The sequence below is a fragment of the Staurois parvus genome, unplaced genomic scaffold, assembly GCF_062004578.1.
Source record: "Staurois parvus isolate SC_StPar_1 unplaced genomic scaffold, SC_StPar_1.0 ptg000897l, whole genome shotgun sequence".
NCBI classification, from domain to species: domain Eukaryota; kingdom Metazoa; phylum Chordata; class Amphibia; order Anura; family Ranidae; genus Staurois; species Staurois parvus.
The window spans coordinates 1,759,939-1,786,125 of record NW_028318693.1 but is presented as its reverse complement, the minus strand read 5'-3'; the positions used below and the strand labels follow the sequence as shown (position 1 = coordinate 1,786,125).

The 26,187-nt window shown below is 47.6% G+C and overlaps 6 protein-coding genes and 2 pseudogenes across 6 annotated transcripts; 2 read left to right on the top strand and 6 right to left on the bottom strand.

The window, feature by feature from the left end:
- Positions 1–698: 698 nt before the first annotated feature.
- On the top strand, positions 699–1,494 carry LOC149442335 (uncharacterized). The gene has a single exon (XM_089656272.1). It carries the CDS (start codon positions 706–708, stop codon positions 1,384–1,386), a length of 681 nt encoding a protein of 226 aa, XP_089512398.1. The 5' UTR covers positions 699–705; the 3' UTR covers positions 1,387–1,494.
- Positions 1,495–5,037: 3,543 nt separating this feature from the next.
- On the bottom strand, positions 5,038–5,448 carry LOC149442334 (histone H3). The gene has a single exon (XM_089656297.1). It carries the CDS (start codon positions 5,446–5,448, stop codon positions 5,038–5,040), a length of 411 nt encoding a protein of 136 aa, XP_089512423.1.
- Positions 5,449–9,242: 3,794 nt separating this feature from the next.
- Positions 9,243–9,554, bottom strand: LOC149442333 (histone H4). Its single transcript, XM_089656296.1, has one exon. The coding sequence runs from the start codon at positions 9,552–9,554 to the stop codon at positions 9,243–9,245; it is 312 nt and encodes a 103-aa protein (XP_089512422.1).
- Positions 9,555–12,551: 2,997 nt separating this feature from the next.
- On the bottom strand, positions 12,552–13,019 carry LOC149442332 (histone H2B 1.1-like). The gene has a single exon (XM_089656271.1). It carries the CDS (start codon positions 12,995–12,997, stop codon positions 12,617–12,619), a length of 381 nt encoding a protein of 126 aa, XP_089512397.1. The 5' UTR covers positions 12,998–13,019; the 3' UTR covers positions 12,552–12,616.
- Positions 13,020–13,308: 289 nt separating this feature from the next.
- Positions 13,309–13,773, top strand: LOC149442331 (histone H2A type 1-like). The gene has a single exon (XM_089656270.1). It carries the CDS (start codon positions 13,309–13,311, stop codon positions 13,738–13,740), a length of 432 nt encoding a protein of 143 aa, XP_089512396.1. The 3' UTR covers positions 13,741–13,773.
- A 949-nt stretch (positions 13,774–14,722) lies between these two features.
- LOC149442330 (histone H1.5-like) lies at positions 14,723–15,448 on the bottom strand. Its single transcript, XM_089656269.1, has one exon. The coding sequence runs from the start codon at positions 15,444–15,446 to the stop codon at positions 14,778–14,780; it is 669 nt and encodes a 222-aa protein (XP_089512395.1). The 5' UTR covers positions 15,447–15,448; the 3' UTR covers positions 14,723–14,777.
- Positions 15,449–19,542: 4,094 nt separating this feature from the next.
- LOC149442329 (U2 spliceosomal RNA) lies at positions 19,543–19,658 on the bottom strand (annotated as a pseudogene).
- A 1,104-nt stretch (positions 19,659–20,762) lies between these two features.
- Positions 20,763–20,876, bottom strand: LOC149442328 (U2 spliceosomal RNA; annotated as a pseudogene).
- Positions 20,877–26,187: the final 5,311 nt, after the last annotated feature.

Sequence of the window (26,187 nt, the reverse complement as noted above, 5' to 3'; positions counted from 1 at the left end):
GCAATCAAGTCATTGGCAGGATTTGGCTCTCAATGTCCATTTGTGATGATGATCCAATAATGACCCCTAGGCCATGACACGTGACACCCTGTAATGGGCGGAGCCCTTTGTATGTGTCCCAATGTCTGCCATGACATGACACAAGGATCTCCTGTGATCGGCCGATGTTTTTGTTCCCGGCTCCTTGTAGTCAGCTAGAGATGAGCCGAGTTGTGTATTAGAGGGAAATGTTTGGCGATCTTCCCTCTTCCCTCGTGTAATGTGAAGCGGATTGTAGTGGGGGATGGGAGCAGATTGTTTTGTGGGTAGAATGTGTCCCCCCCCAAGCAGGTAGAAGGCAGAATGGGCCCCCCACTCCGGAGGATGGTTGTGTTTGCAGCCTCTGTGTTCAGCCTCGTGAGCAGCTCCTGACAGCTGGAAGTGACCCCCGATAAGTGACAGTCCAGGGAGCAGATCGGCTCCCCGGTGCACATCGGACATCGTTCTATTTCGGAATAAAATCGGTTTTATATCTACCGGGAAACACATGAAGGGAGAGAATATACTCCAACACTGGAATGACAGCCAGTGGGCGTGTCTGATGTGTAACCAATAGCAGGACAGAGTCAAGTTGCGTGTCAACCAATCGCAGTGTTAGAAGGTCTGTATATAAGGCGGAGCGCCGTGTGATTTGTAATGAACTATTGTGGAAACATTTCCCGAGTCATGACGGAGACTGAGAGCGCCCCAGCCGCCGCTCCTCCAGCGGAGGCCGCCGCCAAGAAGAAGCCGGCTAAGAAGGCGTCAGCCGGAGGAGGAGCCAAGAAAAGCGTCAAGAAGGCGTCCGGTCCCGCCGTGTCCGAGCTCCTCGTCCAAGCCGTGTCCGCTTCCAAGGAGCGCAGCGGGGTGTCCCTGGCCGCCCTGAAGAAGGTCCTGTCCGCCGGAGGATACGATGTGGACAAGAACAAGAGCCGCCTGAAGATCGCCCTCAAGGCGCTGGTGACTAAGGGGAGCCTCGTCCAGGTCAAAGGCCATGGGGCCTCCGGATCGTTCAAGATCAGCAAGAAGCATCCCGACGGCGCCAAGGCGAAGCCCAAGAAACCGGCCACTAAATCCTCCAAGAAGAAGGTGGCCGGCAAAGCCCCCACCGCAGCCAAGAGTCCCAAGAAGGCCGCCAAGTCCCCCAAGAAGAAGACGGCCAGCAAAACAACCACCACAGCTAAGAGCCCCAAGAAGAAGCCGGCCGCCAAGAGACCAGCAAAGGCTGCAGCCAAGAAGGTGACCAAGAGCCCCAAGAAGAGCAAAGCTGCAGCCAAGCCGAAAAAAGCCGCCAAGAGTCCCGCTAAGGCCAAGCCGGCAGCTAAGAAGGCGGCTAAGCCCAAGAAGGCCGCTCCGAAGAAGAAATAATGGGCGGCGACCTCCTTCATCTCCACCCCCCCAAAGGCTCTTCTCAGAGCCCCCCACCTCCTTCCAACAGAGCTCTCCATACATACACCGACATCTGAGTGCGCACACTGCTCCGCATGTCCGATATAGAAGATCTCATAGAAATAAATCCGACAATTCCACACACTGTCTGAGGGATCTCTGGGGAGGGAGGGACTAAACATTCACATTTCTAGTTGATCGTTTCAGGATTTCATGCGGCCATTCTGAACGTTCTAAGGAGAATCCTCCAAATGATTGGGAGACACATCATCCTCTAGACGGGTTAGAATGATCAGCAACAAGCTGTGAGCTCAGTTTTGTAAAGATTGCGTTTGAGGAAGTGGAGTGACATCCATGCCGATATGTCACTTAGTAGGTTAGTAATGCGAGAGGAGACTGAAGGGGTGAGGTGAGGGGTAGAAAGATAGATTTGTATATCATCAGCATAGAGATGGTACTTGAAGCCATGGGAGTTTATCAAGTGACTAAGGGAGGAGGTGTAGATGGAGAAGAGAAGGGGTCCAAGGACAGAACCTTGAGGGAGTGGAGGAGCCAGAGTTATAGGTAACGCTGAAGGAGCGCTGCAATAGGTAGAAGGAGAACCAGGAGAGTGCGGAGTCTGTGAGGCCAAGAGAGTGCAGGTTTTTTGAGGAGGGGATGGTCAAGAAGTAAGAGTACAGCATAGTGCCCATTGGTTGGGATGAGTACGGAGTAGTGCCCATTGGTTGGGATGAGTACGGAGTAGTGGCCATTGGTTGGGATGAGTACGGAGTAGTGGCCATTGGTTTTAGCAGTTAGTAGATCATTAGTGAGGTGTAGTAGGGCAGTTTCAGTGGAGTGAACAGAGCGAAAGCCAGACTGTAAAGGGTCAAGAAGGTTGTTGTCAGAACGCTTAGTGAGGTAGGAGCTCAGACGATTGTAGACTAAGAGTTTAGAGGGATAGCGGAGCAGGGAGATGGGTCTTAAGTTGTTCAGGTTGGTATGGTCCAGGGAGGGCTTTTTTTTTTTTTTAAGTATGGGAGTGATGTGTGCATACTTTAGAGGGGAGGGGAAGGCACCATTAGAGATTGAAGATGTGAGTGAGGGAGCATAGGATGGAAGAAGAGGGTGACTGTAGTAGATGTGAGGGGACAGGATCCAGGGGGCAGGTGGTGAGATGGGCTTCTGAGAAACCTTTAGAGACCTCTTCAGTAGTAGCAAGGTCAAAAGAGGAAAGTGTTGGGGGAGGTTTAGTATAAGGTATGCTAAGTGGGATGGATGTCTATGTAGTGGAGACGCCCCTACAAATTGCATCAATCTTGTTTTTGAAATGATTTGCAATCTCTTAAGCAGTGAGTGAGGTACTGGGTGGAGAAAGTAGAGAAGAGACCAGGAGGACTGGATGACAAGGTATTAATAAAAGTGACAAAGTAGGCTTGATTGGCAGCATGGAGGGAGGCATTGTATGTTAGGAAAGCAGATTTATATCAGGTGAGTTTGCTGAGATTTGGTTTTACGCCACAATCGCTCCAGTGCACGACTATCACTTAAGATTTCTGGCGTCGTCAGTCTGCCACAGTTTTAATGGTTGGGGCCTGATACTTCGTGTAGTTAGAGGAGCAAGTGAGTGTAATGCGGATGAAAGCGAACTGTTGTAGACAGCAGTGGCCAGATCAGGGCAGGACGGGGGAGATTCTTTCAGAGTCAGTTGCAGAATGGAAAATAGAAGGGTTTAAGTTGTGAAGGTTTTGGTGGGTAATTGTTTGCTGTTCAGAGGGATAGGTGTTTGATCACAATCTCATCACCTTCAGTGTCCTCATCTTCAGAGAGAGGAAAGGGGTGTTTGTGAGGTTGTAGGGAGTGCCAAGATGGGAGAAAACAAGGTCTAATGTATTCCCATCAGAGTCAGTGGAGGACTGTGTCCATTGTGTTAAGGTAAAAGATGAGGTTAGGTTGAAGAGTTGGGATGTAGCCGGTTGTTCACATTAATGGGGATGTTAAAATCTCCAAGATTGATAGTGGGTATTTCAGAGGGGAGAAAGGGTAACCAGGCAGAGAAGTCATCAAGAAAGTGTGACACTGGTTCAGGTGGCCGATAGACCACTGCAATCTTCAGAGAAACAGGAGAAAACAGCTGAAAGCACAGAGTCTCCAAAGAAAAGGGTAGAGGGGGAGGGTTAGGGAGGACTTGAAAGGTGCTCAGTGGGGATAGAAGCAAACCATCTCCACCTCCTTTCCTACCACTGGGTCTGGGTGAGTGAGCCCAGAGAAGGCCTCCATAGGAAAGTGCTGGGGGTGAAGCAGAATCTGATGCTTGGAGCCAGGTTTCTGTAATTGCTTGTAGGTTAAGGGAGCGGGAGACACAAAGGTCATGGAAAGAGGTGAGCTTATTACAGACAGAGCGGGCATTCCAGAGCACACATGAAAAAGGGAGGGTGGTATTTAGGAGCGAGGGGATTGAGATTAAATTGAGTGGATTGCAGCTATTCCTGAAGGAAGGAGGGTGCCTGGTGTTGGGGGTGAGATACTGGAGGACCAGGGTTTGGGGAGATATCCCCAGAGAATAGGAGAAGCAGGGTGAGGAAAGTAAATTGGGAGCTGGATGTATATGAGGGCACATGCCTTCCTATCCTGGTGTTTGGGTCAGCTGGTGAGTAAAGTAAAGCAGGAGATGAGAGCAGTAGTAGGGAGATAGTAGAAGTGAGGGTGTTATGTATAAATTGAGAAGAGGGATAAAGAAAAGGAGGTTTTGAGAGCAAAGGATAGTAATATGAGGAATAGAGGTGGCATATTAAACAGGTACATGGAGTGGGAATCAGACTTGTAGACGTTTCTCAGGGTGTCTGCCTGCAGCCCATCCAGTGTGCAGTAGAGTTCTTCCTGCTGCTTGAGTTATCCTGCTGTTTTCAACCACTTCACACTCCAGAGCAAATGCCCTCACAGGACAGAGGGCCATCTGTGACTTCCCCCATAAACTGGTCACATTTATAGGGAGATGATCAAATGAACAACTCTTCTCCGCTCCACTTAGTAATAAAGGATCCCATTAATATGGGGGGGGGGGGGTATCTAAACCAGACCAGACAGGCCGAAGTCAAACGATGATTGATTCTCTGATCACAGAAAAGGCACAAAGAGAATCAATCACCACAAATAGATATAGACTAATTATCCTGAGATTTGCAGAAAGTCAATGCATTGCAGGGAGACAGCTTAAGGTGGAGATGAGACAGCAACATTTACCCCAATTTACTAGCTGCTGGTAACAGAACCACCCATGACGTCATTGATAAGGACATGGGGCCCTGCACAGGATCCTTGCCTGCCCCGGTCAGCAGTGAGGTCACATTATCCGAGACAGAAACCCGGCAACTGAGGGAGAACACAAACTATTTACTTTGGAAAAATAAAAAGTCCCAAGTCCCCTCCCCCATCGGGCGCCCCCCATGTACAGACGGCGCTGCGTTGTGTAAACCGGTTTGGTTCTTTACATGTTGTAATGGGCGCCTCCAGATTGCGCTGAAATGTAAAAGGCGCCATGAGGGGGAAAGGCGGAGAAGTCCCGGTACAGAGCTCTGTGTGGGGGGAGGTTGTGGCTCTGAGAAGAGCCGTTGGTTGGCGGGTTGTGTGGAATGTCTGTTGCGGGGGGGTCTAGGCCCTCTCTCCGCGGATGCGGCGTGCCAGCTGGATGTCTTTGGGCATGATGGTGACCCTCTTGGCGTGGATGGCGCAGAGGTTGGTGTCCTCGAAGAGTCCGACGAGATAAGCCTCTGCGGCCTCCTGCAGAGCCATGACGGCGGAGCTCTGGAAGCGCAGGTCGGTCTTGAAGTCCTGGGCGATCTCTCGGACGAGGCGCTGGAAGGGCAGCTTGCGGATGAGCAGCTCGGTGGATTTCTGGTAGCGGCGGATCTCTCGGAGAGCCACGGTGCCGGGCCTGTAGCGGTGAGGCTTCTTCACTCCGCCGGTGGCCGGGGCGCTCTTGCGGGCGGCTTTGGTGGCCAGCTGCTTGCGGGGAGCTTTCCCTCCGGTGGACTTACGGGCGGTCTGCTTGGTACGAGCCATCTCTACTCCTCTCTTGCCGGGAACTGCGAATGTAATATCCCTCCGCTCTGCAGAGCTATTTATACACATCCCTGTCCTCTGATTGGACAATGAACACACGCCTCTGATTGGTTTACTTAAAAAGCGGAAGCTTTTACAATCTCCGCCCAGACAGGCACAATATCTTTGTTAGATCGGCCATGGGTCTCTGGGATCTCCTCACCACCAAATGAGGAAACATCGATAAGAATTATGTTTCTAATGAAAGATTACAATTCCTTATTGATGAAAGAATTAGAAGCTCCGAGAGTGGACTATTCTGTCCATAATTCAGTAAATTACATGAAGGAGGGGGAGGGGGATACAACGGGACAATGCTATCACGTGTTTGTAATGACAATTCTAAAATGTAGAAACAATAGAAAGGCTTTCAGGGTGAGATTCTGGGGAAATGATTATCTACAATCTTTATCATCCACTTTCTGATGATCAGATCATTTCTTCCCAAAAAGATACAAAAATATTTATTTTATCTGAAAGAAAAGTATAACTGTCATTGCTTCATCTGTAATTACATTCCAATCTCCCGCCGGAATGCTATGTGACGTCACAGACAATCCGCCCTCTTACCGCCAAATCCGATACGGAGAACAAAGGAGATCATCAGATGAGACATTTATCGGCGAACAATCACCAACACTTTCATACCAAGCAGATTTATCGATTAATCAGGAATGTCTACAAATGTATTCTGATGATTACTGAATCGTGTGAAACATTTCTATAAAACATTATATATTTCACTATCAGATCTGTATACGATCATGTCACAATGACCGATGTGTGCTTCTCTCTCTTTTAGCCATGTAGCAGTCACTGACCCCCCCCCCCCCCCCATATATCACATTCAGAATATTGATAATACGATATGACTGGTAGAAATAAGAAGTGATCATGACACCGCCAGATAAATATGTACAATGTATCGGTAGAGATAATCTGACATGTCTGAAGAACCAAATCGGTTTCCTCTTTGTACCTAGAAATCAGCAACATGTTTACAGAATAATACACTTAGAATAGCAACAAAACATTGCTGCAATGGTGTCTCTCAGTGTTACAATACACCTACCATTCGATTTTTAGACCGATCATTTCTTTGTGAGGGGCGAACATTCAACATCAGTAGGGGAGCAAATATTTATTTCCTTCACTGTATCCTCTGTCCCGCTCTGCATCCAGAACCACCAGGTTCTAGAAAATATTCTTCCTTGTTCGTGGCATTGAATGGGACATTGTGAATACCTCGTGTTCTACAAAGACTCCATTGTGCCATGCATCGGTCCAGTTGGGGACTTTTTGTTCCTTTTTGCCCACCTTATCATAACCGGTTGGGTTATGACTTCCTAAACCTTTTGATGAAATCTCCCACCATCCCTTCCAAATAGAAATATGAATATAAGGATCAACATCAAATGGAAACCTTTATAGGGCTCTTAAAATCCCAACCTTCCTGCTGGACTGAATCTCTTTTTCTCTGTTAGACTTCTAGTCTTCCCATTAACAAAGGAGTCTCTTTATTTAAATGCTTGAGACTATCGCACATCATATATATATTTTTTTACTCAGTTGTCATGAATTTTCCAATATTTTACATTATATGTTTATTTCCTGTGTCAGCCCTGTCTAGTGGCCACAATGTGGTATTTTCTTGATAGATGTAATTCGGGAAAATACTGCTTTATGGCCACTAGATGGAGCTGATGATCAAAGGAAATAAATACATTAGACCAACATGTGTTTATTTATGACAGCTGAACAAATGCCTGAGACATTCTCACAGCAAATTGACTATAAATAGACTCCTAGGCTGTGTGTCTCAAGCATTCCCTCAGCTGTCATGAATTATCCCGTATTTTGCTTTCCACCAGTGTATTAAGGATGACAATGAGCCCAATAAAGGAGACTGTTTTGAGATGTTTGGGTTTTTGCCCACAAATGGAGGAATCTGCATTCAGTCAAGGCTCCTCCTGGGGAAGATGTTGCTGTTGAGGTAGAGTATGTGGGTGTGGACACTCTGGAAGCTCATGTCCGGGCCGGTCACATTTGATAAGACAACAATCATTTTTGGAACAACAATTTTGAACAAATTACAATTGTATCCATGATGTCATATATAGACCCCAGATGGTTTAGTCAGATCAGGCAAAGCTGCATCCCAACATATGCTTTGGAATCTGTAACACAGTTGGCAGATGTGTTGATATCGTTCAATTTATACCAGAACTCCAGGTTCCTTTTCCCCGTAAAGTGATACTACCCCCCCCCCCCCCCCCCCCCCCACACACACACACACTGTTCAATTCACATCATTCCTTCTCTTCCTGCATATGGATGGCGGCAACTCCAACGCTTTTGGGATACAGAGCACAAATAAATAATTAATATCAATAAACGGTTTTAAAACTGAGTCATAAAAGCTTTGCTAACATTGTGATCACATGATCACCGGGATCTGATTACCGGGATCGCACAGCGTCCCCTTGTGTTGGTACAGTCACATCGGCATACCGGTACATTGCTGTACAAGGCAGGCGGGAGGATGAGAAGTGATTAAAGGAGTGAAAATAAAGCAAACTAAAAAAATATATAATTTTTAATGCAATCATTAATAAAATAGAAAAAAAATCAGGAAGATCAATAAAGATAAAAAGGAGTTAACTAGGACCGATTACAGTAAACGAAGTTAATGAGTTAAACAGAGGAACAGTACATTAAAAATTACATATTTGACAGATTGCTTTTAACTGACTCCAACTGCAGATTGAAGTTCATCCCTTTGATCTGTAGATGGATAAACAGAAAGATACAAAATTAAACAATGTTTCTTATCTTTCTGTTTTAGGGCTGAGCAATGATGATTATAAACATCGGTAGGCAGTTTATTTTTTTTTTTATAGAGCTGAAGGATTAACGTTTTGGGCGGAATAAAACTAATAGAATGATTTATCAAAAATCTTCCTGATCAGATCATTTCCTCCCAAACTATTTATTTGGGTGTTTTATATGAATGAAAAAAAGCCTACAACTGTCATTGCTTCACAAATTCCAATTTCCCGCCGGAGGTCTATGGAACGTTAGACAATCCGCCCTCTTTACCTCAGAATCCGATACGGAAAATCGATCGATCAATCCTTCCAGGCTCTGCAATTAGACAAATCATAAGAGCATTGCAAATGTTCATATGAAATGTTTTTTTGTACAAAAAATCCGACAAGATGAAGTTCTCAGTTTATTGAATTTGTTGAACTTCCTGCACTATAAATATCGCCGAATACTTTTTTTTTTTCCTCGCAAGAAAAGCATTACTGGATGATGGAGACAACGCCTTTCATTCAACGCAGATTTATCGATGAGTCAGCAATATCCACTAATAGATTCTGATTACTGAATCACGTAAAACATTTCTATAAGAAATTGTACATTTCTAGATCATATCTGTAAAAACGATATATTGTAGACTTGTATGTGTTACAGATGTCATGACACTGCCAGATACATATGTACAATGAATCGAGAAAAGACGACATGTCTGAAGAACCAAATCGGTTTCCTCTTTGTAACAAAGCTTCTAAATAAGTTATATTCGGTTAGCGGGTTCCATCACCCCCCCCCCATACTGGAATGATCGGCAATCCTACCCCAAGGAGCAGATAGAACCCTGGAAAATATCAATCAATAGCCCTTTGTATGAGAAGGTGGGCGGCCCTGAAAAGGGCCTTTGTGACGATGAAGGGAGGGGCGGTTATGAGGATTTATCCTCCGAATCCGTAGAGAGTGCGTCCCTGCCGTTTGAGAGCATAGACGACATCCATGGCGGTGACGGTCTTCCTCTTGGCGTGCTCGGTGTAGGTGACGGCATCGCGGATGACATTCTCCAGGAAGACTTTCAGCACTCCGCGGGTCTCCTCATAGATGAGGCCGGAGATGCGCTTGACACCCCCTCTGCGGGCCAAACGTCGGATGGCGGGTTTGGTGATGCCCTGGATGTTGTCCCGGAGCACCTTCCTGTGGCGCTTGGCGCCGCCTTTCCCCAGACCCTTCCCTCCTTTACCGCGACCAGACATGACGAGTCTTCTCTGCTGCAAACACCGACTGAGCTCTGGGCTGAGCCCGCCTTCCTTTTATACAGCCTGAGCGGACCTGATGGGAACCTTCCTGGGAAGAGGCGGAGTCACACCCATTCTTTACACACAATACAATTGGATTAATTTGGAAGCTTTCTCCACGTTCCGCCCTTTTCAGATCCCTTCATGACAATAGAAATCCATCTCCAGGAGAGAAATCTCTTCATTCTTCTCAATGGTTTTCTATTTCTTCCTCGGAGATTACACAGAAACATTCATTTGAGTTGAGAAACACTGCTTTAATGAATGAGTAGGTGTGCAAGAACCCCTTACTCATTCACAAGTGATCAGGGTGCCCCCTTATTTATTTATTTATTATTTATTTCAGGTACTTATATAGCGCCGTCAATTTACGCAGCGCTTTACATATCTATATCTATATATTGTACATTCACACCATTTCCTAACCCTCAAGGGGTGTACAATCTAAGGTCCCTAACTCACATTTATATACAAGGGCCAATTTAGACAGGATCCAATTAACCTTCCAGCATGTCTTTGGAGTGTGGGAGGAAACTGGAGTACCCAGAGGAAACCCACGCAGGCACAGGGAGAACATGCAAACTCCAGGCAGGAGGTGACATGGCTGGGATTCGAACCAAGACCCTAGTACTGCCAGGAGGAAGTGCTAACCATTAATTTAAATTAGTACTCTGATAACAAGCTCCCCTGCCCACAGACCCCCACATCCACTGGACCAGTGTTTTGGGGAAGGTCCTTTTCCCTTCCTTCCTAGTCCTGCCAGGCCTGTGCTCGGATCAAGGGACTGGTAGGAATTTAGGGGGGACCCCACACTTTTTTCACCCATTGTTTGAGGGGTGGGATTCCCCTTAAAGGTCCTACCAGGCCTTAAGGATCTGGTAAGAATGGGGGAGGGGGACATGTTTTTATTTATGTACTTATTTAATAAAAATGTAATTAAAAAAAAATGTCAGTCCTTCTTCAGCAGATTCTATACATTGCACAGATGTGTAGCTTTGCAGATAGTTCAAAGGGACCCCCCAGGCATGGTATTTAATGGAATTACAATGAAAAATGACTGCCCCTTTAAAAACTGTAGTGGGAAAAAAATGTTTTCACTGATTCTTGTCCCTCAGTGCAATACCCGAGTCCCCATACCCTTTTATGGACAAAAACTTGAATATAAGTCTTCAAAATAAGAATTTACAAGTGAGTCCCATAGATTTGCATTGAGCATGAAGTTCGCCATTGAACATTTATTAGGTTCCAACGTTCGATCACAATTCACTTCTATTACCTACCACAACGGATCTTCTCAGAGCCACCCACATCTCCATACACAATTCTATAAACCTCCTCTTTATCAACCGATTCCGTCTCAGGGAGGAAAATCAGGAGATAGGAAAAAGGAGGAAAGCAGTAACAGACCATTGTAGGTGTATGGCGTGGCTCCTCCACCAAGTCGATCATCCTCAAGTTATGTTGTTACACAATCTATAATAACTAAATGTTTTGTATTTGTTGTTATAATTTAGATGATAAAGTGGTATATTGTTTAATAATATATTATACATTCATAGAAAATACTTTCAGTGTGAGACTCTGGGGGAATGACATCTTATTCCAGGGACGGATCTTATCCGCCTTCCTTTAGTTGTGATGAGTTTCTCCTGAAGATCAGAGATCGTTCAATATATACCGAACAACGATCCTCCCGACTGAGGGAACAGATCTCATCACCTCCTTCACACTCCACGTAGAAAAAAAAATGATGTTTTACTATCTGAAGGAAACGTCTATAGCTGTCATTGGATCAACTTTCTAATTGCTTCATTCAAATCTCCCGCCGGAATTCTATGTGACGTCACAGACAATCCGCCCTCTTACCGCCAAATCCGATACGGAGAACCGACCGCATCCATTTACTGTTTTATCTGGGAAGATCGATTTATTTTATTTAATCACTGAAAACTCTCATAATACAAAATCCGACAATGATATAAAACAAGAGCCAATGTTTGCCCATCTGATGGTCTGAGTCGTGTCTTCCTACGATGTAAGTTGGGTGGATGATGGTGTATATATGTCCCATAGTTAGACTCCCAGGAATGTATGACAAAAGGAGACAAAATGACCGGATGTGTGTCAGTAATAACTGGAAGCAGATGAGCCCTAAACTAGTCCAAGTGTGTCCAGAAGTCCCCATCCTGACAATGTCCCCCATCCCCCAGCAGCATCCCCCTGTATACTGACAATGTCCCCCATCTCCGAGCAGCATCCCCCTGTATACTGACAATGTCCCCCATCCCCCTGTATACTGACAATGTCCCCCACCCCCCAGCAGCATCCCCCTGTATACTGACAATGTCCCCCAGCAGCATCCCCCTGTATACTGACAATGTCCCCCCTCCCCCTGTATACACGTCTCCAGACATGAGCCTGCTCTGTGCATAGTCCTACAGATGTCATCAAACACAAAGCGAACCTGTCCCCCCCATGACCCCCATAGATCTATATTCCTGGATACTATAGGATCGCCCTCCATAGGATGGGAAATACTGACTTCTGTATCGGGGAAGATATACAATGCGATCGGGCGGTTTATTTTCCGGCTCCCACTAGCAGACAATATTTAATGTACAAATGAGAACCTTTACATCTCCAAGAGGGAAAACATCAGAAATTCCAGAATAAGGGGAATGTGGGACTCGGATGGATTTCTTGTACCTAGAATACATCTTCAGATTTACACCTTCCAATCAGATTGTACAACAATGACCGATGTCATGACCCATGGAAGGCCGGCCATACATTCTACAACATTCCTGTAGATTCCCCCAAACCAGGTGCCCCTCCAATGTGTATCCAATGAGGGAGGCCCTTGTACTACAGAATGACGAATGTCCAGTGTAAGTGTGACGTGTGGGGGACCTCTAGCGGCAATACAATGTGATGACAGCTCAGTGATTGGAATGGTGGGCGGCTCTTAGAAGAGCCTTTGTGTCCTTGTTGGGATGATGGGGCCCCGGGGGGCGGGGGGATTACTTGGCGCTGGTGTACTTGGTGACGGCCTTGGTGCCCTCGGAGACGGCGTGCTTGGCCAGCTCTCCGGGCAGGAGGAGGCGGACGGCGGTCTGGATCTCCCGGGAGGTGATGGTGGAGCGCTTGTTGTAATGAGCCAGGCGGGAAGCTTCGCCGGCGATGCGCTCGAAGATGTCATTGACGAAGGAGTTCATGATGCTCATGGCCTTGGACGAGATGCCGGTGTCGGGGTGGACCTGCTTGAGCACCTTGTACACGTAGATGGCATAACTCTCCTTCCTAGTCTTCCTCCGCTTCTTGCCGTCCTTCTTCTGGGTCTTAGTCACGGCTTTCTTGGAGCCCTTCTTGGCCGCCGGCGCAGACTTGGCTGGTTCAGGCATGATCAGGGTTCACCACTGCTTGGCTGGCTGCAAGGAAAGTGTGCTGGAGCCGCCCTCATGTGCTGCTTTTATAGGCGGCCTATGCAAAGGAGCCTCATCTATCCTCACAATTCTATTGGAGAACTTAGTCATGTGGCGGAGAGTGACGTCATGTTTCCTTTCCTCGAGTACAGATTGGTGTAGAAACAAGGCTGGCCGCTATTAGCTGAATTCTAACCAATCGCAGCGTGTGACGTCAGAGCATGGAGTGTATAAAGGAGAGGAAGCGGCTGCTGGGACCTATCTGTGTGTGATTCGTTAGTCATCCCATCATGTCTGGCCGCGGCAAACAAGGAGGCAAGACTCGGGCTAAGGCCAAGACCCGATCGTCCCGGGCCGGTCTGCAGTTCCCCGTCGGTCGTGTTCACCGTTTGCTCCGGAAGGGCAACTATGCCGAGCGGGTCGGGGCCGGAGCTCCCGTCTATCTGGCCGCCGTCCTGGAGTATCTGACGGCTGAGATCCTGGAGCTGGCCGGCAACGCCGCCCGAGACAACAAGAAGACCCGCATCATCCCCCGACACCTCCAGCTGGCTGTCCGCAACGACGAGGAGCTCAACAAGCTGCTGGGCGGCGTCACCATCGCCCAGGGAGGAGTCCTGCCCAACATCCAGGCCGTGCTGCTGCCCAAGAAGAGCTCCGCGCCATCCGCCTCCTCCGGGAAATCGTCCGGGAAGAAGAGCTCTCAGCAATCCCAGGAGTACTGAGCCCCTAAGCCGCTATCTCCCTCTACTCCCCGAATACAAAGGTCCTTGTCAGGGCCAGCACTGCTTCCATAGAGAGCTCCGTACACTGCCCTATGTACACCCGGTGTAGCGGCAACGTCTGTCTCCCTGAAGCAACTGTCACGTTTTAGGCATCAGAAGCCGATCACATCTAGCGGAGCTGACACAGTAACCTCTTAGGCGGCACCGCTAAAGCTGATCCCGCGGATCACTAGCCGCCGACGACGCTCCCGCAAGATGGATCGAACATTCGTATTGGGGAGCATCATGGATCGGAGAGAGGACAGTTACGGGGGGGGTAACATGGGGAGTACACTAACATTTGGGGGGGTGGTACTTACGTGGGGCGCCAATGACATGGGGGGGTTACTGACAAAGGGAGGACACTAACATGTAGGAGGGGGTAAGTTACATGGGGCCATAAACTGAGGGGGGGGGCATTGACGTGTTGGGGGAATTCTCGGCACTCACTCCTCTCAGCGCCCCCCCGGCATTCCTCTTACATTGGATTTCCTTCACTTCTAGAACCTTCCACACGGAGATGTCACTATGGTGGGTCAGTCATGTCCTCTATTACCTCCTCCGATACTACATCGGGGTCATCACAGATCACATCGCTCTGCCGGGGCGGCACACGCGGACACACCGGGAGGATTCTTCCTTCTGCTCTCCGTGTGCCGCCCCGGCTGGTTTTCTATGGAAAATACAATTCATCATTCTGGAGAATCTGGAAACTCCTCGAATGACAGATCTCCAATCCGCATATGATCGATGTCGGTGTGTGTGGAGGGGGGTCGGGCCTGTGAAATGTATCGGGAGGGATCTCTCCTTTGGCCAACCAGTAATCATTCGTAGGATCGGAGGAATCATTGGATGACCTATAAGGGACAAGTGTACAATGTGAGGAGGATGGAGAATGCGGCTCGTGGTCGGTGTGTGTATGGAGAGCTCTGTTGGGAGGAGGTGGGGGGCTCTGAGAAGAGCCTTTGGGGGGTGGAGATGAAGGAGGTCGCCGCCCATTATTTCTTCTTCGGAGCGGCCTTCTTGGGCTTAGCCGCCTTCTTAGCTGCCGGCTTGGCCTTAGCGGGACTCTTGGCGCCTTTTTTCGGCTTGGCTGCAGCTTTGCTCTTCTTGGGGCTCTTGGTCACCTTCTTGGCTGCAGCCTTTGCTGGTCTCTTGGCGGCCGGCTTCTTCTTGGGGCTCTTGGCTGCGGAGGTTGTTTTGCCGGCCGCCTTCTTCTTGGGGGACTTGGCGGCCGGTTTCTTGGGCTTGGCCGCAGCCGATGGCTTCTTGTTGCTCTTCTTGGCGGCGGCCGGTTTCTTGGGCTTCGCCTTGGCGCCGTCGGGCTGCTTCTTGTTGATCTTGAACGATCCGGAGGCCCCATGACCTTTGACCTGGACGAGGCTCCCCTTAGTCACCAGCGCCTTGAGGGCGATCTTCAGGCGGTTCTTGTTCTTGTCCACATCGTACCCTCCGGCGGACAGGACCTTCTTCAGGGCTGCCAGGGACACCCCGCTGCGCTCCTTGGAAGCGGACACGGCTTGGACGAGGAGCTCGGACACGCCGGGACCGGACGCCTTCTTGATACCTTTCTTGGCTCCTCCGGCTGACGCCCTCTTAGCCGGCTTCTTCTTGGCGGCGGCCTCCGCTGGAGGAGCGGCGGCTGGGGCGCTCTCAGTCTCCGTCATGACTCGGGAAATGTTTCCACAATAGATCATTACAAATCACACGGCGCTCCGCCTTATATACAGACCTTCTAACACTGCGATTGGTTGACACACAACTCGACTCTGAGCTGCTATTGGTTACATATCAGACACGCCCCCTGGATGTCTCTCCACAGTCGGGGAATCTTCTCTCTCTCGTTGTGTTTCCCGGGCAGAGAGAAAACCGATTTTATTTCGAAATAGAACGATGTCCGATGTGCACCGGGGAGCCGATCTGCTCCCTGGACTGTCACTTATCGGGGGTCTCTTCCAGCTGTCAGGAGCTGCTCACGAGGCTGAACACAGAGGCTGCAAACACAGCCATCCTCCGGAGTGGGGGGCCCATTCTGCCTTCTACCTGCTTGGGGGGACACATTCTACCCACAAAACAATCTGCTCCCATCCCCCACTACAATCCGCTTCACATTACACGAGGGAAGAGGGGAGATCGCCAAACATTTCCCTCTAATACACAACTCGGCTCATCTCTAGCTGACTACAAGGAGCCGGGAACAAAAACATCGGCCGATCACAGGAGATCCTTGTGTCATGTCATGGCAGACATTGGGACAGATACAAAGGGCTCCGCCCATTACAGGGTGTCACGTGTCATGGCCTAGGTGTCATTATTGGATCATCATCACAAATGGACATTGAGAGCCAAATCCTGCCAATGACTTGATTGCCGCATTTCACTCCACAGCTCCATAGACTGCTCAGGGGGGAGGTTTGCTCGGAATCCTCGGATCTACAATAGGATTTGATGCTTTCAGTGATGGAAGTCAATCCATCACATTTGGATTCCCTGAGAGATCATTTCAGGAATAGGAAGTTTGCTGCAAATCCCATTCTTGTCTATCATGTGGGGAATGTGGAGAGGAAATGTCGGCTATTTGGAGGGGAATGAGCGGTGTCTACTGACCCTGACACTTCTTTTCTTTGTTCACTTGTTACAATGATTCTACTCCGGATACAATCACCTCCCCAGATAAGCCATGGCCTAGGGCCCTAGAAGTCACAGGGAAGACATGTACCCCCCCCCCACACACACACACACACACACACACACCTCCCACCCCCAAACATACCTAAAATACTGTTTTGTTCTTTTTCTCGGCGAAAATGAAAGTGTTCAAATTATGTGAAGTACAGAAAAAACACACACAAAACAAACAAAAACATACAAAAATAACCTTTTCTATTTCGGAAAAAAAGAGGATTGCAGCGTTTTTTCTGCTCTCTGCGCTCCATCTTCGGTCTTTGTCCTGTTTAGTGTTATCAGGTAGAGGGAAAGTAAAGGAATATTGCCGAATGTTGAGTTGTCACCAGAATATGACCAAAAAGAGTTAAATACATCACCTGGGAGACGTCACCCCTTTGATGAATATGTCAGCTGTCCTGCAACGCTCTCAGCGCTATATAATTCCTGTATAATAATAAAAATAATTGTAACTAGAAAAGCTACAATTTCTGGGGAAATTGTGTGAAGTGTTCTTGCCTCCACCAATAGTCTACAGCTTACACTCTAGCTTTTGTCACTCTGCTGCCTGCTCACACACCTGGTGTCAGGGCTCCAGGTATGACCAGAGGTGTGTGGACTGACACAGGGAAACGCAGGCTTCAGATATGGTATAAACAATATAATTTATTAAGACTAACAATGCAAAACGCAGTGCAAAACTAAACATAAACACAGTGCAAACAAACCAAACCACCCACCGATAACAATACATACAATATAAAGAGTAGTCAGGCAGGCCGGGTCAGTAGCAAACGGAGTACCAGGAACAGGCGGGAGAGTGGTCGGGGTCACAAGCTGGGTTCAGTAACTCACAGGCAGCCCGGTACAGAGGGTCGGGCAGAGAATGGTCAGGGTCACAAGCCAGGGATCAAGCAGGAGAAGTCAGCAGAGGTCAGGATCAGGCAGGGTCGGCAACAAGTCAGAAAGGAGCAGGAATACAGGATACAGGGTACAGGGGCCCATGGAAAAACACACACCAAGGCCCTGACTGTGAGTCTGGCCATTCCTTAAATATAACCCCTGCAATCAGCTTCAGGTGTTTGGCTGATTGCAGGGGTGAGTCTCTGATTGCTGAGAGCACCCGCTGGCCAGCCCTGGTACTGCAGCCCACAAGGCAGGTGAGTCCCACCATTATTGGCAAGTCCATTCCTGACCCCTGGGTTCCTATGGCAACTCACTCTACAGCAAGGGCAGAGAAGAGCGGTTAAAAACAAACCTCTCCAACTTGCTTACTTTAATGGCGGTTGCCATCTTCAAATGGTTGTAGTTTAAAAATTATAAATCCGACACTGAAAAATATTATATTGTTAGAATCACAAGACCCAGACCTACATTTTGATGCATAGTATGTATCTGAAATATTAAAAATGAAGGCACAGTTTAGAATTTGCCCTTCAAAATTGAGGTGGCTAGAGTGGAGTTTCAATGAATGTTAATGGGCGGCGTCAGTTGCAAACAAATGGTCTTATTGTGAAAACTATCAGAACTATGGCTTAGCTGTGGACATTTTTAGTGGCAGCAGGGTTAGCTGAATGTTTTGATATACAATTTGTGTAGGTGGGCTTAAAAATGAGGGAGTGATGGCAGTTTAGAAATCATGTCCTGATTGTTCAGCTCACACTCGAGCTTTTGTCAGCTCCCACTCTAGTTTTGAACATTCCGCCATTCATTCCTATGGGACCAATTTCACCACAAAAACACTGATATTTCATGAACAATTCAGAGAAACGTTCCACAAAGTAATAGCACACCAATCGGGAACAATCCGCACGTTTCAATGTATTAGTTGTCTATGTAGTGTAAAAACTGTGGGAGGAGTTAGGGTGGTAAATTTGGCTATAATAATAAGAATATATATGTGAGATAACAGGAAGTGGTCTGCCATGCAAGAACACTTCATAAGAATCTGTTTTGGATAAAGAGGAGGAAGGGTAAACAGTTTTTTCCTGCTCCCTGTGCCCCATTAGATAGATTCACCTTCTCGTTTTCCCTGTTTACTGTTATGAGTAGAGATGAGCGAATCGAAGTAGGCGAAGTGGAATACGTTTCGAATATTTTTCCTAAAATGGCAGCGACATGTGCGGTGACGGAGCGGGGATGTCTGGAAAGGCGCGCAGACAAGGCGCACTGACCCATAATGCATTCCTTAATGACATGTGATCGCATTAGCCAATCAGCAGCCAGCCAGCACAGTGTAATTTTTTTTTTTTAAGTCCGCAAACGTGCAACTATAACGAAAAACCCGTAAGTGTTTCACAAAAAAGTGCAAGTGCAAATACACCACACAAAAAGTGCACTTAGGGGTGTGCTATGTCTTACCCCTAAAGGGGCTTGGACCGCTTACCCTGATCCCCCGGGGCACGAAGCTCCTGACGGGGACAAGGTTCCCACTTGGTCCTCCTGGCCAAAAGGCCTGGTGGACCACCGTTCCCTATGCCCAGCCGAAGCCGGACATTCAGTACTAGGCAAGGGGACTCTCCCGAAGAAGAGTCCTCTAGGGATCAGGGGAGGAAGGAACCGTATGGCCACACATCCTCCCCCTAGACTTCAGGGTAGGCCCGAGGACCCACACCCTCCATCTGTGAAAAACACACACATAAGGCAAAGAAAAAAGTGACAAACGTGGGAGTGCATAATAAATAAATAAATAAAGTAAAGTAAATAAAATAAAAAAATGGTACCGTGCCGAAATGTGCACAGACCAGGCCCTGAGGCCCGTAGCAAAAATTGCCCTGGACTTAGCCAAAAGACCTGGTCCTTAGGGCGCTGTGCAAAAAGAGGTGAAAAACAGTGGCCATGTGTCATCTTCACACCGTGGGGTCCCACACCCAAGTGTTACTAGTGACACCCCTGAGGCGACTACTCAGGGGGCACTGAGTTTGCGGACTTTTTGCGTCCCCAGCCCCAGGCCAGACCAAGGTAGATCCGTCCAAATCAGGAGGTACTGGGTCTTTCCAGTCTTCTCAGAGGAATTACTCCCGGGGCCCCAGCTTAACTCGTGGCGCTCCCCGGTTTCTGTCCCTCCGGTACTAGCCTTCCGGACCCCCATCATACCAGTGAGGGTACTATACAACAACCATCCCCGCAAAGCTAGAATGGTCGGGAGCACCCCCACTGGACACTGATAAGAACAGATACTACACTTGATCTTAGCCAAAAGGCCGAGAAGCGAACAAAAAGCAAAACAAATAACAAACAATAAAGGTTTCCCATGTTGGACAATGAGGATTGCAGCGTTTTTTCTGCTCTCTGCGCTCCATCTTCGGTCTTTGTCCTGTTTAGTGTTATCAGGTAGAGGGAAAGTAAAGGAATATTGCCAAATGTTGAGTTGTCACCAGAATATGACCATAAAGAGTTATTCATTCATGACATGTGATCGTATTAGCCAATCAGCAGCCAGCCAGCCAGCACAGTGTAATTTTTTTTTTTTTTAAGTCCGCAAACGTGCAACTATATCGAAAAAACCCGTAAGTGTCTGCAAAAAAGTGCAAGTGCAAAACACCACACGAAAAACATGCACTTAGGGGTGTGCTGTGTACTACCCCGAAAGGGGCTTGGACCGCTGTCCCTGATCCCCCGGGGCACGAAGCTCCTGACGGGGACTAGGTTCCCACTTGGTCCTCCTGACCAAAAGGCCGGGTGGACCACCGTTCCCTATGCCAAGCCGAAGCCGGACATTCAGTACTAGGCAAGGGGGCTCTCCCGAAGAAGAGCCCTCTAGGGATCAGGGGAGGAAGGAACCGTATGGCCACACATACTCCCCCTAGACTTCAGGGTAGGCCCGAGGACCCACACCCTCCATCCGTGAAACACACACATAAGGCAAAGAAAAAGTGACAAACGTGGGAGTGCATAATAAATAAAGTAGAAGATAAAGTAAAAAAATAATAAAAATGGTACCGTGCCGAAATGTGCACAGACCAGGCCCTGAGGCCTGTAGCAAAAATTGCCCTGAACTTAGCCAAAAGGCCTGGTCCTTAGGGCGCTGTGCAAAAAAGAGTGTAAAAACAGTGACCATGTGTCATTTTCACACCGTGGGGTCCCACACCCAAGTGTTACTAGTGACACCCCTGAGCGCGTCTCCTCAGGGGGCACTGAGTTTGCGGACTTTTTGCCTCCTCAGCCCCAGGCCAGACCAAGGTAGCATGTTCAGATAAGGAGGTACTGGGTCTTTCCGGTCTCCCCAGAGGAATTACTCCCAAGGCCCCAGAACGAATCATGGCGCTCCCTGGTTTCTGTCCCTCCGGTACTAGCCTTCCGGACCCCCATCATACCAGTGAGGGTACTATACAACAACCATCCCCGTAAACTAGAATGGTCGGGAGCACCCCCACTGGACACTGATAAGAACAGATACTACACTTGATCTTAGCCAAAAGGCCGAGTGTAATGGTCGAGCTATAAATGGCGGCCATTTTAGAATTCTCCATTTGCCTCCAGTCATTCAACAGAGGTAGACCTGGCTGTATTCAGGGAGAGAGTTAGGGACAGAGAAACGTTACTTAGGGACACAGAAACGTTAGTTAGGGCCACAGAATCGTTACTTAGGGCCATAGAAACGTTACATAGGGCCACAGAATCGTTACTTAGGGCCATAGAAACGTTACATAGGGCCACAGAATCGTTAGTTAGGGCCACAAAAACGTTACTTAGGGACAGACACAGAATTGTTACTGAGGGACAGACAGAATTGTTACTGAGGGCCACAGAATCGTTACTTAGGGCCACAGAAACGTTACTTAGGGCCACAGAATTGTTACTTAGGGACAGACACAGAATTGTTACTGAGGGACACAGATTTGTTACTGAGGGCCACAGAATCGTTACTTAGGGCCACAGAATTGTTACTTAGGGACAGACACAGAATTGTTAGTGAGGGACACAGATTTGTTACTTAGGGCCACAGAATCGTTACTTAGGGCCACAGAAACGTTACTTAGGGCCACAGAATTGTTACTTAGGGACAGACACAGAATTGTTATTGAGGGACACAGAATTGTTACTGAGGGCCACAGAAACGTTACTTAGGGCCACAGAAACGTTACTTAGGGCCACAGAATCGTTACTTAGGGCCACAGAAACGTTACTTAGGGCCACAGAAACATTACTTAGGGACACAGAATTGTTACTCAGGGACAGACAGAATTGTTACTGAGGGATACAGAATTGTTACTGAGGGCCACAGAATCGTTACTTAGGGCCACAGAAACGTTACTTAGGGCCACAGAATTGTTATTCAGGGACAGACACATAATTGTTATTGAGTTACACAGAATTGTTACTGAGGGCCACAGAACCGTTACTTAGGGCCACAGAAACGTTACTTAGGGCCACAGAATTGTTACTTAGGGACAGACACAGAATTGTTACTGAGGGACACAGATTTGTTACTGAGGGCCACAGAATCGTTACTTAGGGCCACAGAATTGTTAATTAGGGACAGACACAGAATTGTTACTGAGGGACACAGAATTGTTACTGAGGGCCACAGAACCGTTACTTAGGGCCACAGAAACGTTACTTAGGGCCACAGAATAGTTAGTTAGGGCCACAGAAACGTTACTTAGGGCCACAGAATTGTTACTTAGGGACAGACACAGAATTGTTATTGAGGGACACAGAATTGTTACTGAGGGCCACAGAACCGTTACTTAGGGCCACAGAAACGTTACTTAGGGCCACAGAATTGTTACTTAGGGACAGACACAGATTTGTTTCTGAGGGCCACAGAAACGTTACTTAGGGCCACAGAAACGTTACTTAGGGCCACAGAATCATTACTTAGGGCCACAGAACCGTTACTTAGGGCCACAGAAACGTTACTTAGGGCCACAGAATTGTTACTTAGGGACAGACACAGAATTGTTACTGAGGGATACAGATTTGTTACTGAGGGCAACAGAACCGTTACTTAGGGCCACAGAATCGTTAGTTAGGGCCACAGAAACGTTACTTAGGGACACAGAATTGTTACTCAGGGACAGACACAGAATTGTTACTGAGGGATACAGAATTGTTACTGAGGGCCACAGAATCGTTACTTAGGGCAACAGAAACGTTACTTAGGGCCACAGAAACGTTACTTAGGGCCACAGAATTGTTACTTAGGGACAGACACAGAATTGTTATTGAGGATCACAGAATTGTTACTGAGGGCCACAGAACCGTTACTTAGGGCCACAGAAACGTTACTTAGGGCCACAGAATTGTTACTTAGGGACAGACACAGATTTGTTTCTGAGGGCCACAGAAACGTTACTTAGGGCCACAGAAACGTTACTTAGGGCCACAGAAACGTTACTTAGGGCCACAGAATCATTACTTAGGGCCACAGAACCGTTACTTAGGGCCACAGAAACGTTACTTAGGGCCACAGAATTGTTACTTAGGGACAGACACAGAATTGTTACTGAGGGATACAGATTTGTTACTGAGGGCCACAGAACCGTTACTTAGGGCCACAGAATCGTTACTCAGGGACAGACACAGAATTGTTACTGAGGGATACAGAATTGTTACTGAGGGCCACAGAATCGTTACTTAGGGCCACAGAAACGTTACTTAGGGCCACAGAAACGTTACTTAGGGCCACAGAATTGTTACTTAGGGACAGACACATAATTGTTATTGAGGGACACAGAATTGTTACTGAGGGCCACAGAACCGTTACTTAGGGCCACAGAAACGTTACTTAGGGCCACAGAATTGTTACTTAGGGACAGACACAGAATTGTTACTGAGGGACACAGATTTGTTACTGAGGGCCACAGAAACGTTACTTAGGGCCACATAAACGTTACTTAGGGCCACAGAATCATTACTTAGGGAAAACAGAACCGTTACTTAGGGCCACAGAAACGTTACTTAGGGCCACAGAATTGTTACTTAGGGACAGACACAGAATTGTTACTGAGGGACACAGATTTGTTACTGAGGGCCACAGAAACGTTACTTAGGGCCACAGAATCGTTACTTAGGGCCACAGAAACGTTACTTAGGGCCACAGAAACGTTACTTAGGGCCACAGAATTGTTACTCAGGGACAGACACAGAATTATTACTGAGGGACACAGATTTGTTACTGAGGGCCACAGAAACGTTACTTAGGGCAACAGAAACGTTACTTAGGGCCACAGAATCGTTACTTAGGGCCACAGAAACGTTACTTAGGGCCATAGAAACTTTACTTAGGGCCACAGAATTGTTACTTAGGGACACATAATTGTTACTCAGGGACAGACACAGAATTGTTACTGAGGGATACAGAATTGTTACTGAGGGCCACAGAAACGTTACTTAGGGCCACAGAAACGTTACTTAGGGCCACAGAATTGTTAGTTAGGGACAGACACAGAATTGTTACTGAGGGACACAGATTTGTTACTGAGGGCCACAGAAACGTTACTTAGGGACACATAAACGTTACTTAGGGCCACAGAATCGTTAGTTAGGGCCACAGAAACGTTACTTAGGGACACAGAATTGTTACTCAGGGACAGACACAGAATTGTTACTGAGGGATACAGAATTGTTACTGAGGGCCACAGAATCGTTACTTAGGGCCACAGAAACGTTACTTAGGGCCACAGAAACGTTACTTAGGGCCACAGAATTGTTACTTAGGGACAGACACAGAATTGTTATTGAGGGACACAGAATTGTTACTGAGGGCCACAGAACCATTACTTAGGGCCACAGAAACGTTACTTAGGGCCACAGAATTGTTACTTAGGGACAGACACAGAATTGTTACTGAGGGACACAGATTTGTTACTGAGGGCCACATAAATGTTACTTAGGGCCACATAAACGTTACTTAGGGCCACATAATCGTTACTTAGGGCCACAGAACCGTTACTTAGGGCCACAGAAACGTTACTTAGGGCCACAGAATTGTTACTTAGGGACAGACACAGAATTGTTACTGAGGGACACAGATTTGTTACTGAGGGCCACAGAAACATTACTTAGGGCCACAGAAACGTTACTTAGGGCCACAGAATCGTTACTTAGGGCCACAGAAACGTTACTTAGGGCCACAGAAACTTTACTTAGGGCCACAGAATTGTTACTTAGGGACACAGAATTGTTACTCAGGGACAGACACAGAATTGTTACTGAGGGATACAGAATTGTTACTGAGGTCCACAGAAACGTTACTTAGGGCCACAGAAACGTTACTTAGGGCCACAGAATTGTTACTTAGGGACAGACACAGAATTGTTACTGAGGGACACAGAATTGTTACTGAGGGATACATAATTGTTACTGAGGGCCACAGAAACGTTACTTAGGGCCACAGAATTGTTACTCAGGGACAGACACAGAATTGTTACTGAGGGACACAGAATTGTTACTGAGGGCCACAGAACTGTTACTGAGGGCCACAGAAACGTTACTTAGGGCCACAGAAACGTTACTTAGGGCTACAGAAACGTTACTTAGGGCCACAGAATCGTTACTTAGGGCCACAGAATCGTTACTTAGGGCCACAGAAAAGTTACTTAGGGAAACAGAAACGTTACTTAGGGACACAAAATTGTTACTCAGGGACAGACACATAATTGTTACTGAGGGACACAGATTTGTTACTGAGGGCCACAGAACCGTTACTTAGGGCCACATAAACGTTACTTAGGGACACAGAATTGTTACTCAGGGACAGACACAGAATTGTTACTCAGGGACACAGAATTGTTACTGAGGGACACAGAGTTGTTACTGAGGGACACATAATTGTAACTCAGGGACACATAATTGTTACTGAGGGACACAGAATTGTTACTCAGGGACACCAAATTGTTACTCAGGGACACAGAATTGTTACTCAGGGACAGACACATAATTGTTACTCAGGGACACATAATTGTTACTGAGGGACACAGAATTGTTACTGAGGGACACCGAATTGTTACTCAGGGACAAATAATTGTTACTCAGGGACACATAATTGTTACTGAGGGACACAGAATTGTTACTGAGGGACACATAATTGTTACTCAGGGACACAGAATTGTTACTCAGGGACAGACACAGAATTGTTACTGAGGGACACATAATTGTTACTGAGGGCCACAGAACTGTTACTTAGGGCCACAGAAACGTTACTCAGGGACACATAATTGTTACTCAGGGACAGACACATAATTGTTACTCAGGGACACATAATCGTTTAATTAAAGAGTATGTCAGACAACATGCAGAGGAGTGGCAGAGGAGGCAATGTTTTAGGAGCGAGCAGACGTGGCAGCAGAGGAAGGGGTCGAGGCAGCACTATTCGCAGCCAGAGGCCAGTGCTCCTGGTGTCATCCAGCGGTCGTGTCTCCACCGACAACCCTGCCGTCATTGATTGGTTGGCTCGGTCGTCTTCCTCTTCCCAGGTCACCTCTGACACCTACAGCCAACGGTCGGTGGGTACGTCAGACACAACCGTTAGTTGGCATGGCCCGGGACCAAGCCCACTGAAATCACGTGTCCTCTACCTGCCCCTGTCCTTTGGTGTTCCCTCACCAAGCGAAGTATCGCATGCTGTGGGCTCAGCCCCACTGTACAGTGAGGAAGAGCAAACAGAGGGCGGTCAGGAACGGGGGGAGACATCCGCCTCTTCAGCAGCCAGGCGAAGAAGTAGTGGCGAGGAGAGTGGCTCGGTAGCCGGTCTAGAGACAGGTCTGTCTCCTGACCCACACGCAGCCGAGGGGGCTA

Coding starts and splice junctions, on each gene's coding strand:
- LOC149442335 (XM_089656272.1), top strand. CDS start 706: ATGACGGAGACTGAGAGCGCCCCAGCCGCCGCTCCTCCAGCGGAGGCC.
- LOC149442334 (XM_089656297.1), bottom strand. CDS start 5,448: ATGGCTCGTACCAAGCAGACCGCCCGTAAGTCCACCGGAGGGAAAGCT.
- LOC149442333 (XM_089656296.1), bottom strand. CDS start 9,554: ATGTCTGGTCGCGGTAAAGGAGGGAAGGGTCTGGGGAAAGGCGGCGCC.
- LOC149442332 (XM_089656271.1), bottom strand. CDS start 12,997: ATGCCTGAACCAGCCAAGTCTGCGCCGGCGGCCAAGAAGGGCTCCAAG.
- LOC149442331 (XM_089656270.1), top strand. CDS start 13,309: ATGTCTGGCCGCGGCAAACAAGGAGGCAAGACTCGGGCTAAGGCCAAG.
- LOC149442330 (XM_089656269.1), bottom strand. CDS start 15,446: ATGACGGAGACTGAGAGCGCCCCAGCCGCCGCTCCTCCAGCGGAGGCC.